The 15270-nt window shown below is 32.7% G+C and overlaps 1 protein-coding gene across 8 annotated transcripts in view; it reads left to right on the top strand.

The window, feature by feature from the left end:
* LOC128265047 (alpha-protein kinase 1) overlaps positions 1-15270 on the top strand; it is a 73717-nt gene that overhangs the window by 44336 nt on the left and 14111 nt on the right. The window contains exon 1 of one of the 8 annotated variants that reach the window (XM_053000830.1): positions 6079-6144. The exons of 4 other annotated variants lie outside the window; for them this stretch is intronic. In XM_053000830.1, the coding sequence (XP_052856790.1) occupies positions 6130-6144 (15 nt within the window). In that variant the 5' untranslated portion in view covers positions 6079-6129. Of the gene's footprint in view, positions 1-6078; positions 6145-12123; positions 12325-14184; positions 14477-15270 lie in introns of those variants that run through there. 3 more of the 8 variants (XM_053000832.1, XM_053000831.1, XM_053000827.1) reach the window with 3 other exon arrangements.

Here is a 15270-nt window from a genome sequence, read left to right as displayed (position 1 = left end):
AATCAAAGTTGGAAACAGAAACGGACGTCAGCAGCACAGAGATTATTTGATTTATAAATGCACTTGGACTGCGAATAGATACATCTACGTTTACAGGCACAGATTCCCAGCCCCAAAGATACAGATACATTGAATGTAAATGACAATGTTTGGGTGCGAGGGAGATGCTCATATAGCGCCTATAAACCACCCCCCTCTATATCCCCTCCCCTCCCCTCTCCAGCACACACATAAACACACTCGTAGATCTATAACTGTTTAATTGGATTATCATTGAGAAGGCGGCCAGCGAACAATTTCCAACTAGTCACAATTTCCAATTAGACTTCCGAGAGCAAAGAGAGGCAGAAAAGGAAGGCGAGCAAATGCCAATTGGAACACCAAAGCGTAGAAAAAAAGAGTGTGAATATAAGTTCTTGAAAGTTTAGTAAAATAAAAAAACTAATGAGGTTTTGAAAAACTTTTCAGACAAAAGATTTATAAATAGCTGTAAAAATAATGTTTAGATGTTAAATGTTTGATACATTTATACTCAAATGTTCCAGCTCTTCATAATTCCAAATTTTAATGTTTGTAAATTAAATATAAAAGTTGTAAAATGAAAAACACGAAATATTAAAGCAACAAGTGTAAAATGTGTATAAGAGTTGTGGTAAGAAAAAATATGAGAGAAATATAAGTTATATCTAGCATAAAGTTGGAGGTAAAAGTGAATGTATAAAACTTTAAATAGTAATCTTATTGTAATAAATATTAATATATTTTTAACAAACAACAACATTATTAAACTGTTAAAATCAATTCTTTTTCAACCGTAGCTGGCAATACAATCTAAATTCATTCATTGCTTTATAATCTGCTTTCGCCATGATCTCTATCACTATCACTATCACTATCTTCCATTTTCCGTTTTTTCTTTCTTTTTGTTGTTTATAGCTTAGCAGAGGGTATTATAATTTCAGTCAGAAGTTTGCAACAAAGTGAAGAAAACATTTCAAACCGTATATATTACACAATATATCATATTATTTAGATTCCATAGCAGCAATCAAAAAATTAATTGAAAAACAAAATAGTTTTAATAAAAATAATTATTTAAGATTTGTTGCTTTTGAACATGCATATGTTTGTTAATTGTTTTCAAACATATATGCATAATAATCGATTCATAGTCGTTTTATAAAGCATTCAAATTGCTGCCTTCCGAATTTGGATTTCTTTCTGGTTGCCTCATCACTAAGTCATTTCATATATGTATATTTTCTATATACTTATATAGTTAGCTTATTTGCGTAATTGTTTCATTTCAATAAATGTCTATTTTTGTAATTGTTGCGACCCAAAGATAATGAATTAAAAAGGAATTGAAATGAGCAAAGGCAACAATTGAAATAATTGTAGACATGGGGAAACACTTTTTTTAAGCAGTGCAAATCTGGTTCCCATCGTCTGTGTGTATCTTTCAAATGTGTTTATCTGTTATATATATGGCTTTACCATATATATATATATATATATAGATATGCGATTGTGTGCCTCTATCGGCTGCATTCAAATCCAAAGAAATCGTCGAGAAAGGCAGTTGACAATTGTGGAATTGCGATTGCAATTGGAACTCTCAACTGAAGTCGAGCGACGGAAAACTAAGACGGAAAACTGGTTTTTCCAACCTCCTTTCCCCCTTTGCGCCACTTCTCTCTAAGTTTCTATACATATATATTAATATACCCATGTGAGCGCAGTTCAATGAATCGAAGTTTCCATTAAATAAAGATCTAAGACACATGTTTATAGAGAAAGAAAAATCGTCTAACTGCCAATGTGGCAAATGAAAATCAGTGTTTTTTTTTTTTTAGGAAAAAACTATAAAGAGTTGGGAATGTTTCTACCTTTATTCTAAGCCACTTAAAAAATATCTACTTTACAAACAAATAATACTTTGAATTACCTACTGATTTCCCCCATTTTGCATTTTTCTTTTGCTGTTTTCATTTCACACATTTTGTTCACATTTTCAATGCAGTTTGCTGTCATCAAAAAATAGAGCAAAGAGTGAAATCGCGACTATACAAAAGCTTTATTGTGATATATTTTCATTTATTTTTTTATTATAGCACTTTTTACTAAGACAACTCAAATTTAAATCAGAAAAAAAACAGATTTAAAATAGTTTTATTAGGTAGTGAACATTAAAAGTTAATAACCAAATGCTATCAATGGCTATTAAAGTAGATTGTAAAGTGACTGCCAAAAAAAGTATAAGTAGAATTTCGCTTTCCAAAAATAATTTCAAATCATTTTAATAGTTTAATAATTTGCACATTTTAGTTTTCTTAAACTCAGAGCATTTACAATTCGTCTTCGCTTTAAATGTGCTCTTCTGTTTATTATTATTTTTTTTTGTATTTTGTTTCTTTTCTCGTATTTTGCACTTGAACGACTTTCAATTGAAATTTGTATTTATGTAATCGGAGGCATCTACATACACTTTGTATATACCATACTACTTCATATAGTATACATATATATTTCTCTGTTTCTGTCCGATTTATTCGCTTTTGCTTTGTTCGCTTGGCCCATAAACAAAGCAATTTACATACAGACAACACACTCGTGTACACTGCAAATTGCCTCTCTAAAGAGATTGTTGTTGTTGTTGCTGCTGTTGTTGCTGCCATTGCATTCAATGACCAACAACACAAGCAAAAACAATCAAAATCCGAAAACCAAAAAACCAAAAACCGAAACAAATTGAATCGAATCGAACTCTCGCACCCAAAAAAAAAAACAAAAAACAAAAAACAAAAATAAAACAAAGTACAAATTGCACTTTACACCAAACGGACAACAACAAGAAACCAAAAATAAAACCAAATGTAATGTTTTCATTGATTTCTTGTTAAATTCACATCCATTTCCAGCAACATTTGTAACAAATTTATTTTAAGGTGTGTATTTGCAGAAAAACTAAAATATATATATTGATATATCAAAAGTAAATCGATTTAAAACACAAGCAAGTATCAAATTTACTAATTCTCATGAATTAATAGTAATTTAAAATATTTACAGAAACTAAAAAGGTCTAAACAAATCACAAAACAGACTTAAGAAACATGAGAAAACCTTTATTTAAACTGAAAAATTCAATTGAATGTACACTTATAAAAAAATGGAATAAGTAAAATATATTTTATATAAAAATTAAATATTAAATCATTGTATTAATTTCAATGCATATTTAATTCCGTGATTTAATATTAAACATTTTAATTAACGTGAAAAATATTAGATTTAAAAAAGTTTCTGTTTGATTTAAAAGAATTTAAATTTTCAGTTATTACAATCGATTCCGAAAATAGTAGAATTAAAATTACTAAGAGATTTTAATATTTATATATTTTAAATAAATATCTGAAAAATCAAAGCGAAAACTATTAAAATTGCGTACAAAATATTTGGATTTATTACGTTTTTTTTACCTGTACACTGAGGACATAAAAGACTTAAACTACTTTAAACTTGAACATTTTCTTGCCTCTTCACTTAACTCCTTTTCTGTGCTCTTTTGCAACTTGCATACTTAGTTTTACGAATTCCATTCCCTTTTGCAGTGAGTTGCGATGACAAAGTTGCTAAACTACTCAAGTTTTTTCAGTTTGTTTGGTTGATATATTTTTTTTTTATTGGCATTCGCCCATTTCGCAGAGCAATAACAACAACAACAACAACAACTTTTGGCCCTAGCAACAACTGTTCTATATGGCTGGCTGCTATATATAGAAAATGTTATATCTATATATATATAGTGAACATGGCTCCACATCGATTTATTCGGTTTTGCCGAAAGCGAGGTGTTGGATGTAGATAATTAATGCACAAAGTCAAAGTGTAATTCCCAATTCGGCTTCCAAATTCCACTCTTGGCTTAAAGTTCAAAATTCATTTCTCGCCCTCGAGTTGAGTTGGAAAGTGAAATAATTGCTGGGCAAACAAATTGTGGATAAGTTGTGTGTGTGTGTGTGTATTTTAACCTTTGATTTGGAACAACACTTGCGCGTTGAGCTTGATTTTAAATTCAGATTTCAGATTTCCATTGGCCTCGTTTTTTTTACATTTTTCTAATATTATTTGGCTCTACAAACTAATTGATTAGTTTGTTGCATTTTTAATCAGTTGCCAAAATTTATTATATTGTACATTTGCATTTCAATTTTATAAGACACACGTAAATGGACATCAATTATTTGAGAAGGCTACTCATAACTGGTAAAAAAAAAAAATAATTGTGTAAATGGAATTTTCACTTTTCTTTTTTTTGTTTTTGCTAACTTTTTAAGACTTGAAAGACTATTTATTTATTTTTCTTTGCTTCAATAACTTTGTGTCTTGCGAACATTTCACCATATTTCCTTTCACTCACTTTTGGTTTTTTCCCGATACAAACATCGGCGGGGGCTAACGAGGCGTATACTTAATAAGTAATTCATACGCCGCGTGGGCCAGAAACCTTGTGGTGATAATTGACATGGATTGTAATGATGCGGGGCAACAGAAAAAGAAAAGCCTAAGGGTTGTTTCAACATTAGTTTCTTGCTTAACTAAATTAATAATTTCTGTCAAAACTTACACCAAAGGTAAATTATATGAATACTTATACATAATGAATACATTTCTTAGTTTTCTTGTCCTTGATGATTTAATATTTTGTTTTTTTACGTCCTGCGTTCTTTTTAATAATTGGAGGCCAAAAGTATATAAGTTTTACCAGTTTACGTTTTTTTTTTTCGTAGATTTGAAAGCAAACAAGAGCTTTTAATTTTGAGGTTTGATTTGCGGCCTTTTACCTTATTAATTAATATTTATTTTCCGATTAAAGGAAAAATTACAAATAAAACTCTTAATTTTTATAAGATATCCACATTTGTTTATATTTTCTGTGTACCTTTTGACGATTTTAAATTGTTTGTTGATTGGATTGTTTGTGTGTTTGTTGGTTTGGCCAACGAAAAGTCAGATGATATAATAAGCAGCTGAAGAAAAATGTTGTTAACCAACCACCGAAAAGCATAGCGAAGCAAGGAAAACGGGGGGAAAATGGTAGGAAAATGTGAGTGGGTGGCAGACAAAGGCAGAGGAAAATGGGCAGGAAAAGCAGATGAGACGAGACCATAAAACCGACAAACGACGACACGAAGGATGCGATGTCCAAAGGCAGTGAAAAGCCACCCCCACCCCCCCCGGAAAACCCCCTTGGAAAATCCCTACGCCTGCGTGTGTCGTCCTTCGGCCCTGTATTTTTTTTTTCGCCTCCAATTTTTATTCTATTTTTTTTTTCCCGAACCCACTTATTTTATATTTCTTTCCATATTTCCTCGTACCTTTTGTTTTACGCTCTCGCTTTTTCGCCCGCTTTTCCCCGCTTTTCCCTGCTCTCTGTGCGAACTCCATCATCTTGTTGGGGAAAAAACTTTAAATAATTTAACACGCTAACCCCGCCCCCTGTTTTCCCCACCCGCCCCCCACCATTTTCCCCACTTTCCCCCGCACTTTTTGGCCCTGTGGTGAATTACAAGTGTCGAATGGAAAAATCAGTGGGTGGGGGTTTCGGTGGGTTGGTGGTTTTCCATGTGTTGAAATCAGAGTCATGTTGAGTTAGTTTTCCGGTTAGAGGTTGGTGGGGAGGGGGGTGGATTGGGGCCGGAAAATAGACGAAGTGAATGTGAATGTGAATGTGTGTTTTTGTAGCATATTTTGCTGCGCAACATTTTCCCGGAACTTTAACAATGGTTTTCGGTCGTGTGTTTGTGTGAGTCGGTACTTTTCTACCCAGGGGAGAACAGAATTTGCATCAAATTTAATTAAATTAAATTTAATTTAACAGCTAATTCTTTGAAAATTAATTTAACAATTTTGACTGGTGCAACAGATATAAGCTTAACCTTGTCACACTAGGATAGTAACTAAAGAAATTAAATTAAAATATTTATAAATATTTATTTTAACACAACTATAAAGTAATTTTATTAATTAACTAATGACTGTTACATTCCTATTTATTTTCAGGTAAGGATATAAAAGTTTGTTATTATTGTGTCTTGAAATACTTTGTATGGATATAGCAAAGCGATGTATCTGTCCTACGTGAGTATGAAAAGAAATGAAGAGGGCAATGTTTTATGAGTATGCTAATGTGTAACAAACTATTAAAAAACAAAACTCAAACAAGGCAGTTTTTCTTGTATGGAATTTAAATGGTGTTGCAATTAATTAAATTATGGCATTTTCATAGCCATGTAACTTGTTGACTATTGATTATTTGTGGGAAAATGTGGAATAATTTTCGTTTGGCTGCAGGAAAAGCGCTGCAAAACATTCGTGGAAAACTTGAAAACTGGAAAATGTCAATCGTTGGCAGCATTTTCTCAACCTTATTGTTGTTGTTGTTGCTTTCGTTTACACGTCTCTAGGCCATGTCCGCCATTTTGTCCGGGTTTTTCTATCCACCCCCCCCCCCTTTTTTTTTTCTACGTCCCTGGTCGTCGCCACTCTTTTTGGTCCGTTGCTAGCCAATAAGTTTGTGAGTTCCGCCAAATAGCGCGAGACACGCACACATTCATGTATGTTGATGGGGGCAGGAGGGTTACTTTCCCACCCCCTCTTCCAACTTTCCACCCCCGCCCCCCTTCCAGCCTTCTCCACCCCCATTTCCATTCACTCCGCCATTTTGGAATTGATACACAGCCAAAAAAAATGTAGTGAGAAGAAAAAAAGCATTTTAAAATGTACCACGACACAGAATTTAATTGTAATAAACTTTGCATTAATTTCCTTAGTTTTAAATAATGTCAGTTTTAAATTTTGCAAATTGTTATGATATAAAATCGAATTATTGTTTTAGATGACAAAATAAATAGTTTAATGATATAAAAATGTTATACTTTCTACTACTTTTATACTAAAATGTAAGATTTCAGCATAAGCAAACAAAGACTTGTTATTAAACACTATGATTATAAGTGATCGTTTTTTTGAGTGTAGAAAAAAAGAAGGCTCAAATTTTGGGGAAGGGTAAAAGTGGATTTTAGAGTGCAGCAGGTGCAGAAACGCCGAATGCATTTGGACCAAACAACACGAACTCTCTCAAAGCACACACACAAACACACACACACACACACACACTGCTTACGCACACCAACACTGCTGTTTCACACGCAACTCACACGCACACATACTTTCCATATTTCCAGGCAAGTTTGAAATATTTGCTATGGCTTCGGTTTTTGCCTCTGTGTATATGACAGGCCATTTTCCCCTCCCCCATTTTTGCCACACCCACTTTTACAGCCCCTCGGACTCCCACTCCCACTCCCACTTATCTCCCCCCCACCCCCCTTCCACGCATTTCTCCGCTTGTTATTGCTTCTCCTGATGATTGAACTGCCTTTTTCCCACCGATACACTTGAAATGTAGGTTTTGCTTAAAAACAAGTTGAACACAAATTTAAAAAGATCCCTATTTTTAAGCTAAAATTTCTTAGAAACGTAAAATGCTTCTTTTTCTTAAGCGTTATATTTCAATAGTGTTGTTTATAAAAGTAGTTTCTCCAAGTGTAGCGCCCCTTTGCCCATCCTCTGCTCTGCTTTGCCTTTGCTTTTGTTGGTGTTTTGTTAGTTTTGCACTCGGATGTTGTTGCTATGTGTTGCTGCCACAAGTGCAAGCGAGATGAAAAGCATTTCCAGTGGCTACATGGCTACCAAAAATGGAATCCAAATACTACCCACCATCCCCCTTTAAAACCCACCCATGCCTAACTCACTAATCGTTAACCCAAAAGTGAGCTGCAAATTTTGGCCAGGGCAAAACTCGTGGGGTTTTGGGTGTTAAGAGGATGTAAATGGTTGGAAAGGAAGGGGGGTTAGGGGGTTAAGGTGGTGGTGCACCAGCTGAGACAGCAGCCAATGATGATGGCTTAGACCAATCATGTAACAGAAAACCACCAAACACAAGCATCACGCATCACGCATACGCCCCGTCGAACACACAATGAACAAAATCTAGAAAATCCATACAAAAAATGCTTTAATTACATTGAATACATTTCGGAACGCTTTAATTTAGACACCACCAATTGTTTTTGTTTACTCACTTGCCAACTAAAAGGGTTTGAAATTTATCTTTGGCCTATAAATAAACCCAAAAAGTATATAGTATGTACATCTTAAATCAATATAATATTGATTTTGAAGAATGCATAACTCAAATATTATATAAAAAAAAAAATTTTTTTATGGTGATATTTATTATATTATTATTATTATTATATTATTATATATTATTATTATTATTATTTATTTATTACTATTATTATTATTATTATTATATTATTATTATTATTATTATTATTATTATTATTATTATTATTATTATTATTATTATTATTATTATATCTTATTATTATTATTATTATTATTATTATTATTATTATTATATTATTATTATTATTATTATTATTATTATTATTATTATTATTATATTATTATTATTATTATTATTATTATTATTATTATTATTATTATTATTATTATTATTATTATTATTATTATTATTATTATTATTATTATTGTTATTATTATTATTATTATTATTATTATTATTTTTATTATTATTTTTATTATTATTATAATTATTAATTCATTACTCATCGACCAAAAAGAAGCTGCTGGCTGGGTCGGAAAAAAAGCTTTTCAAGCAAACTCTTCGTGGATAAAAATCAAGAAAAAATGGCCAACGAATCTGAGGGCACAATCAGAATCGAAAAACCGAAGCAGGGTCCAAAGCAAACAGCGAAAGAAGTCGAAAAAAGACGGCGAAAAGAAGAGAAAGAGCAGCGTGAAATTCCAATGAAATTACGTATGAATGATTTTTATTATTAAAGTGCGCCATTGCCTCTCAACTTGTGTGTTCATTGTTGTTGTTATTGTAGTCGCTGTATATAGTGCTCCGATATATAGACAGACCCCCGATATACACATGTACATGCATTCTCTTATTTACGACTAAGTATGTCACAATTAGTAGTCTGACTGATAAATATTAACGAGTTGCTCTTTGATTGAAATTTCAACTGAAACTGAAACCAGAAAATCTTGACAACCGTATTGAAATTCACATTTGTGTAATTTCCCAAAGAAGTCGTAATAATAAATACCACAAAATATTGTCATTTAAATGAATTAAATATAAAGCAACTTCTCGTTTTTAAATTGCACGCAGTAAACTATTTTTAAAGCACCAAAAAAGTAGATTAATTCTTCTCAATAAATTAATTTAAACTTTTAAAAACAACAATAAATATATGTTGTTCATTAATTAATTTAAACTAATTTTAAAACACGGTTTTTTTTCTGTTGTTATTTCAAATCACGTTATTTTTTCCGCCCATTTATTTTTGTAAATTTTCCAAATTGTTCCTTTTCTACATTATTTGTTTTTCCTTCTTCGTTTTTGTTTGCTTTACTGCATTGTTTGCTCTAATTAAATCTTATCTAAACAATTTTAAGTACAAATTATTTCAATGGCAATAAAAAGAGCAGCAACAAAATCTGAAAAGCTCAGCGGCGAGCAAACAGCAAAGTTGAGGGCAACGTTCTAAAGCAAAGGCTATATAAAGAGCACACACCTCTATAGATTCTCCCATTTAATAGTGTACATATGGTTACATAAAAAAAAACTGCAAGATAAGGGGACGGGAATCCAGGGGCACAAAAAATGGGAATCAAAATCAATAACTCAATAGGCATTGGGAAAGACGCAAATAAAAAAAAAAAAAAAGAAAAAAAAAAATCAAAGCAAAGCAGAACTGATCAATAAATAATGCGTACATGTACAGTACATAGTACATACACACATGCATAATGTGTCATATACATACATACCTACATACATATATACGATATGTATAGTATAAACCGATTTACAGGAAAACGGGTTGCGTTTAACCCACAGCCAAAAGGCAATCGAAGGCTATCCTGTCTCGTCGTGTCTTTTCTCGATTTTTCTGGCCGTCCGTCTGTCCCGACAACTGTCACACGATGACAGCGAAATGCGATTAAAGCGCAACTCCCGATAAAGATGAGGGGCCAAAGAATCGGACAAATCGCACGGGGCCCTGAGTCAACACCACCACCATCCCCCATACCCCATCCCCCATCCCCCTCCATACTCTATACTTGAACAATAAGCTCATCCTCGAATTCGTAATTTGTATCTCATTTTCAACAAAGCAGTTTGTTTCAATGACAAATCGATTAAGGTGTTCATTTTGTCGATTTCGGTGTAACATCCAGGTGGTATGTTAAAATACTGACTTCAAAAAGCACAGCTTCTAAGGACAAAGAAAACAAAACGTAGCCGAAAAAGCAATTGAGGCTTTTGTATAACAGTTGTGCAAACAATTCAAGGTTATCTGTATAACAGTTCATAAAGGAACTTAACGTCAAGAAACTTTTGTTAACGTAAATCAATTAGTAGTTTAGTCACACAGTATTATAACAGTTACAACAGGTAAAACTGACAAAAAAGATTCTTAGTTTGATTTTGTCGCAAAATTGCCTATCGAAATAAAGGGAATGTGGTGCCGAGTATTCGTAGAACAGTAGCCACCTCAATCTGTGTTGTATTCCCCCCATTTTCATTTTCCCACTGCTTCCTCTGCATTCGTTATCTTTCTCTTCCCCCCACACCACAATTTGCGTACATAATGTACTTGTTTTCATACATACATATGTACATATGTATACATACATATATATACAGTACTACTGCATACATAAGTATCACACCGACTTTTTGCCATTGATAAGAATAATGAAGTTAACTCAAAGACCTCCCATTCCGTATATGCCACATATACCATCCGACTACTCTATATTTATTATCCCCCCATTTCTTGGCTTCCTATTTATTTCATGTTGTACCAGCTCTTTTTTACTCCTCTTCTTCCTGCCCTCTTGAACTGTTCTAAAAATAAACTAATTGCCGCAGCGCCTGCAGTTTTTCGTTTTAATTTTATTCTTTTTAATAGTCCTCAAAAATTCCATTCGCCTGAGAAGTGAAATTTTTGTCAAGATTTCTCACCTATGTATGTATGTATGTATGTATGTATGCACATATATTTGTATGTATGTATGTATGAACATATAAGAAAAATAAAAAATAGGACATATTATTCATACCAACAGATGCGGTAATGTTTCTTGTTTTTGCTTCTTTGTCTGACTTTTTGGCGATTTTCGGTTTTGTTTTGTTTCGATTTGTTTTGCCGAGTATTTTTATAAATTTTTGATAAACACAAAAACGGTTCACGTTGACAAAGTCGATTACCTCACATGAAATATTTGCAGTGCCCGACAACACAGCCAGAAAAAAAAGGAGAAGGTGAATTTAAAACGTTTTTTTCTCGGTGATGACTGTGTGCCACGCCCCTCGTCTGGCTTTCGGCCCGAACGCCCATTCGCCGTTGTATCGGTTTGGACCATCTTTGGCGAACCCAAACATCCCACTGCCCTTCTATCTTTTCTGTTCCATTTTCAAACAATTGTGTTTTTTTGCACCCTTTAAAAACTTTATGACAATAAATATTGAATATCCTTATAGTTCATTATATAATATATGTAAGTGGAATGCAAAAGTAGAATTCTAAAATTACTAATGCGGCAAATATTTTTAAAATTAATTAAATCTTCAAAATCTTAAACCCTTAACCAAAAGAATAAAATAAATGTACATACATACATACATATGTATGTATGTATATTTATAAATACACCGTTTTAAATTATGAATGTAAAGGACATGTATAGGTCATCTAAGGAAAAACGGGACAATCTTAACAAAAAAAATTAAAACTTACAATTTTCTCTAAAATATTTGATGGTTTTTCCAGGGTATTCAACTTTTTGCCCAAGCTTTTTCGTTCGTCTTTCTTGGGCTCTACTTTTTGTGAATTTTCCCTGTCGTCGCCTTTTATTATTATTACTACTACTAGGTTTTTCTGTTGTCGTGTGAGCCGTACTCTGCCAACGTCGCTGCCGGCGTCATTGCCTCGGTCGACATCGCTGCTTGTCGACGATTTGCGCTTTGCGTTGCGCTTACTCACAATCAAATCTCACGCCGCATTTTTAGTCTCAATAATAACTGAAACGAAAAACACGCGCAGCCCAAACGAAGCGCAAACCAAAAAGGAAAACGAAAGAAGCGAAAAAAGTAAAGAAACGGGCAGAAAGAAAACGCAAAGCGAAAACGACGACACATCGTCAAACGTCAGTTCGGTTGTCTTTTATTTATTTTATTCCGACACTCTTTTCCTCTATTCGTTTTATTTTCTTTTTTTATTTCCGAGTGCTTGTGTGTGTGTGTGCTCATTGTTTTTGCATTTCGCGTTTGCTCAAATAGTAAATTAAACTGTTTTTAAAGTGTGCGCGAGATGAGGTGGGTAAAAAGGGAGGGGGCGAGAGCAACTCGTTCGTCGTCACTCGCTGAGTTTTTTGTTGTCGTGGGTCGTCGCCTGTTGTTGTTGTTGTATTCCACTGACTGGGTCGCTCTCCCTCCTTCGCGTTCCATGCTTGTTGTTTTTGTTTTAGTTGTATTTGTTGGTGCAGCATAATTAGACGCCGTCGATTTCTCGCGACTTTGCGAGAGTAAAAGCGCTGCCCGCTCAGCTGTTTTCCCGCTGGAACTAGCCTTTTTCATTAAAGAAGCAGGTGCAACTTGACAATTGGAATTTAGCAGCCAAACCATTTAATACTGAATACTGAGCCAAAAGATTTAAAATAGCTCAACAAAAAAATAAAATTTTGATTTAAAACTACGTTAGACAAAAAATCCAATAATAAGCTTGTCAAAAGTATTAAAACGAAATACCTTTAGGTTGTTTTTTTATATTCAGAAATGCGCTTCTTTAGTAAGCAACACTTGTGCAGTTTGTTACCTTTCTCTTCTCTCTCTTTCTCTAGCAAGTTATCTATGTTTTTTTCGACATTGTTTTGTTTTAGCATTCGCGGCAAGTTAATTTGTTGTTTCTCGCTCTCGGTGCTCTTTATGGGCCGCTCTCTTTTGTTTTATTTCGCTCGCCATTCGTTATCAAAAGGGAAACAACAAAAGGCAAAAACGGCAAACAAAGACAAACCCATAAAACGTCAAAAAAGCTTGACGCATATTTTAAGCATTTTTTTTCTCTATTTCTAACTCACAAAGCTTTTATACAGATTAATAAATTCTAAATTGATTACGAGATTTTCTAAGTATTTCTGATCGGAAATGGCGAATTAAAGTCCAATTAGGAAGGTCTAAAAATAAAATGGCGAAAAAAATGTTTCGATAATTTGTTTTATATTTTTCTTATCTTTTTCAGTTGACCTAGTTGATTGAAATCGTAAAAAAGTATACACATGTACATGCATACATACTTCTAGATTTTGCCATTTTACATCTTCGATAACATTTTCCTTTTGTTTGTTCCCGATTATCTCGTTCTCACTTTTGCCTCGTCTTCTTCGACTTTTAGTGTCTCTGTTTTGCTCTTTTTTTCTGATTGTGCGACAACTGCTTAACAATTTACAATTATGCATGTACATATGTATGTATGTATAAGTATGTGTTAATATACAGTAAACTATCAGATATTGTATTATTTTTGATTAAATATCAGAAGTTAAATAAAAAAACTAAGATACATATATTGGATCCTTATCTATTAGTTAGTCACCAATGATCGGGAGGATTATAAGACATATAAATATTAAAAAATATTTTTAAAAAAAGGTTTTAGTAAATGAAAAATAAGTAAATATATAAAATATTAAATTGGTTTCAATTCGAAGAGTTTCCACTGTAGTTGTATGTGCACTTCTGACGATTATATAGGCGTCCGTGTGTATTTGTTGATTGACTCAACTTGACGACGACACACGCGCGCCCAATTCACAAAACTTTTGTTTTATACACCGAATCTTTGATTTTTTTCTTATTATTTTTTTTTGTTTGTTTGTTATGCTGCGCGATTACGTCAGCTGACATTTGGTTTTTATTTTTCGGGGACCTGGGAAAGCATATGTATGTACATATGTATGTCCACATATACACACTCTAACTATCTCACATGTATGCAAAAATAAAATAAGAAAAATAGGTAGAGGTGTATAGAAAAAGTTAATCATTGGCACTGGCACATTTGTGTTGTTGGCTTGTTTCGGGGGAAAGTTGCACAAATCAAATAGAGGAAAAATCAGCGACGAATCGCAAGAAAAGTGCAACTCTCAAACACAACTCATCCATTTAAAACTAAGGAAAAATCGACGGAAAAAAAAAACTAAAGAAAAAAAAAGAAAACGAAAAACCAGTGAAAACTGCTGGCCAGAGAGTTAATTATTTTTCATGTTCATTGCTGAAAACCGAATACCGAAATATGCAAAAGTGAGTATGTACATATGTATATAGCCTATAGCATATATCACGTCATTCCCATATGCCAATGACTCTTGTTGTGTATGGGCACGTAATTTTATTTTCGTCTTGAATTTCATTTCATTTCATTTCATTGTGCCTAATTGATTTTGCCACATTTGCATACAGATTTGTTTAAAATTATAGTAGGGTTGTGGAATTATAAAATAAATCTTAAGTACATTGAAAAGGGTTTTCCTCTTTCAACTATGTTTTAAGTTCAACAATGTTTAGATCATTATAATTGTGTTTTTTAATAATTAATTTAAATATATAAAACAAATAAAAAGGGGGAAACTATGTTTTTCTGACAAAATACCGGTTAATCGTAAACAATCGTACAAATTACGGTACAAAAGTGGCAATATATTGCCAAAACAATAGGTAATCTTTATGCTATTTTTACTTTTCAACAACAAAATACAATTTTTTGCACAATTCCCCTGGAAAATATATAAAATAAGGTTAATATAAGAAAGTTCGAGCTATAATTATATATTTCATTTATATACATTTTTATATACAGTTATTAAGCAAAAAACGACCATGTTTAGTTGGTCTTGTCTGTGGCTATAATTATAATTAAACAACACTTGAACAAATTAATACGAGGTCATCGGGTTTTATTTGTTGTGGTTGCTTTTGTATTACAAAATATTAAAGGTGTTACCATTTGCATCTTAATTTTGGTCGTTGCAAAAAAACATTTAAAAAAAAATAATAAAAGTAAATAAAAGAAAAAAATGTATTTTAACATTAAAAAT

Source organism: Drosophila gunungcola, unplaced genomic scaffold (assembly GCF_025200985.1).
Source record: "Drosophila gunungcola strain Sukarami unplaced genomic scaffold, Dgunungcola_SK_2 000090F, whole genome shotgun sequence".
Classification (NCBI taxonomy): domain Eukaryota; kingdom Metazoa; phylum Arthropoda; class Insecta; order Diptera; family Drosophilidae; genus Drosophila; species Drosophila gunungcola.
Note: the sequence above shows the minus strand (reverse complement) of the source record. Positions and strands in the feature narration are given on the sequence as shown.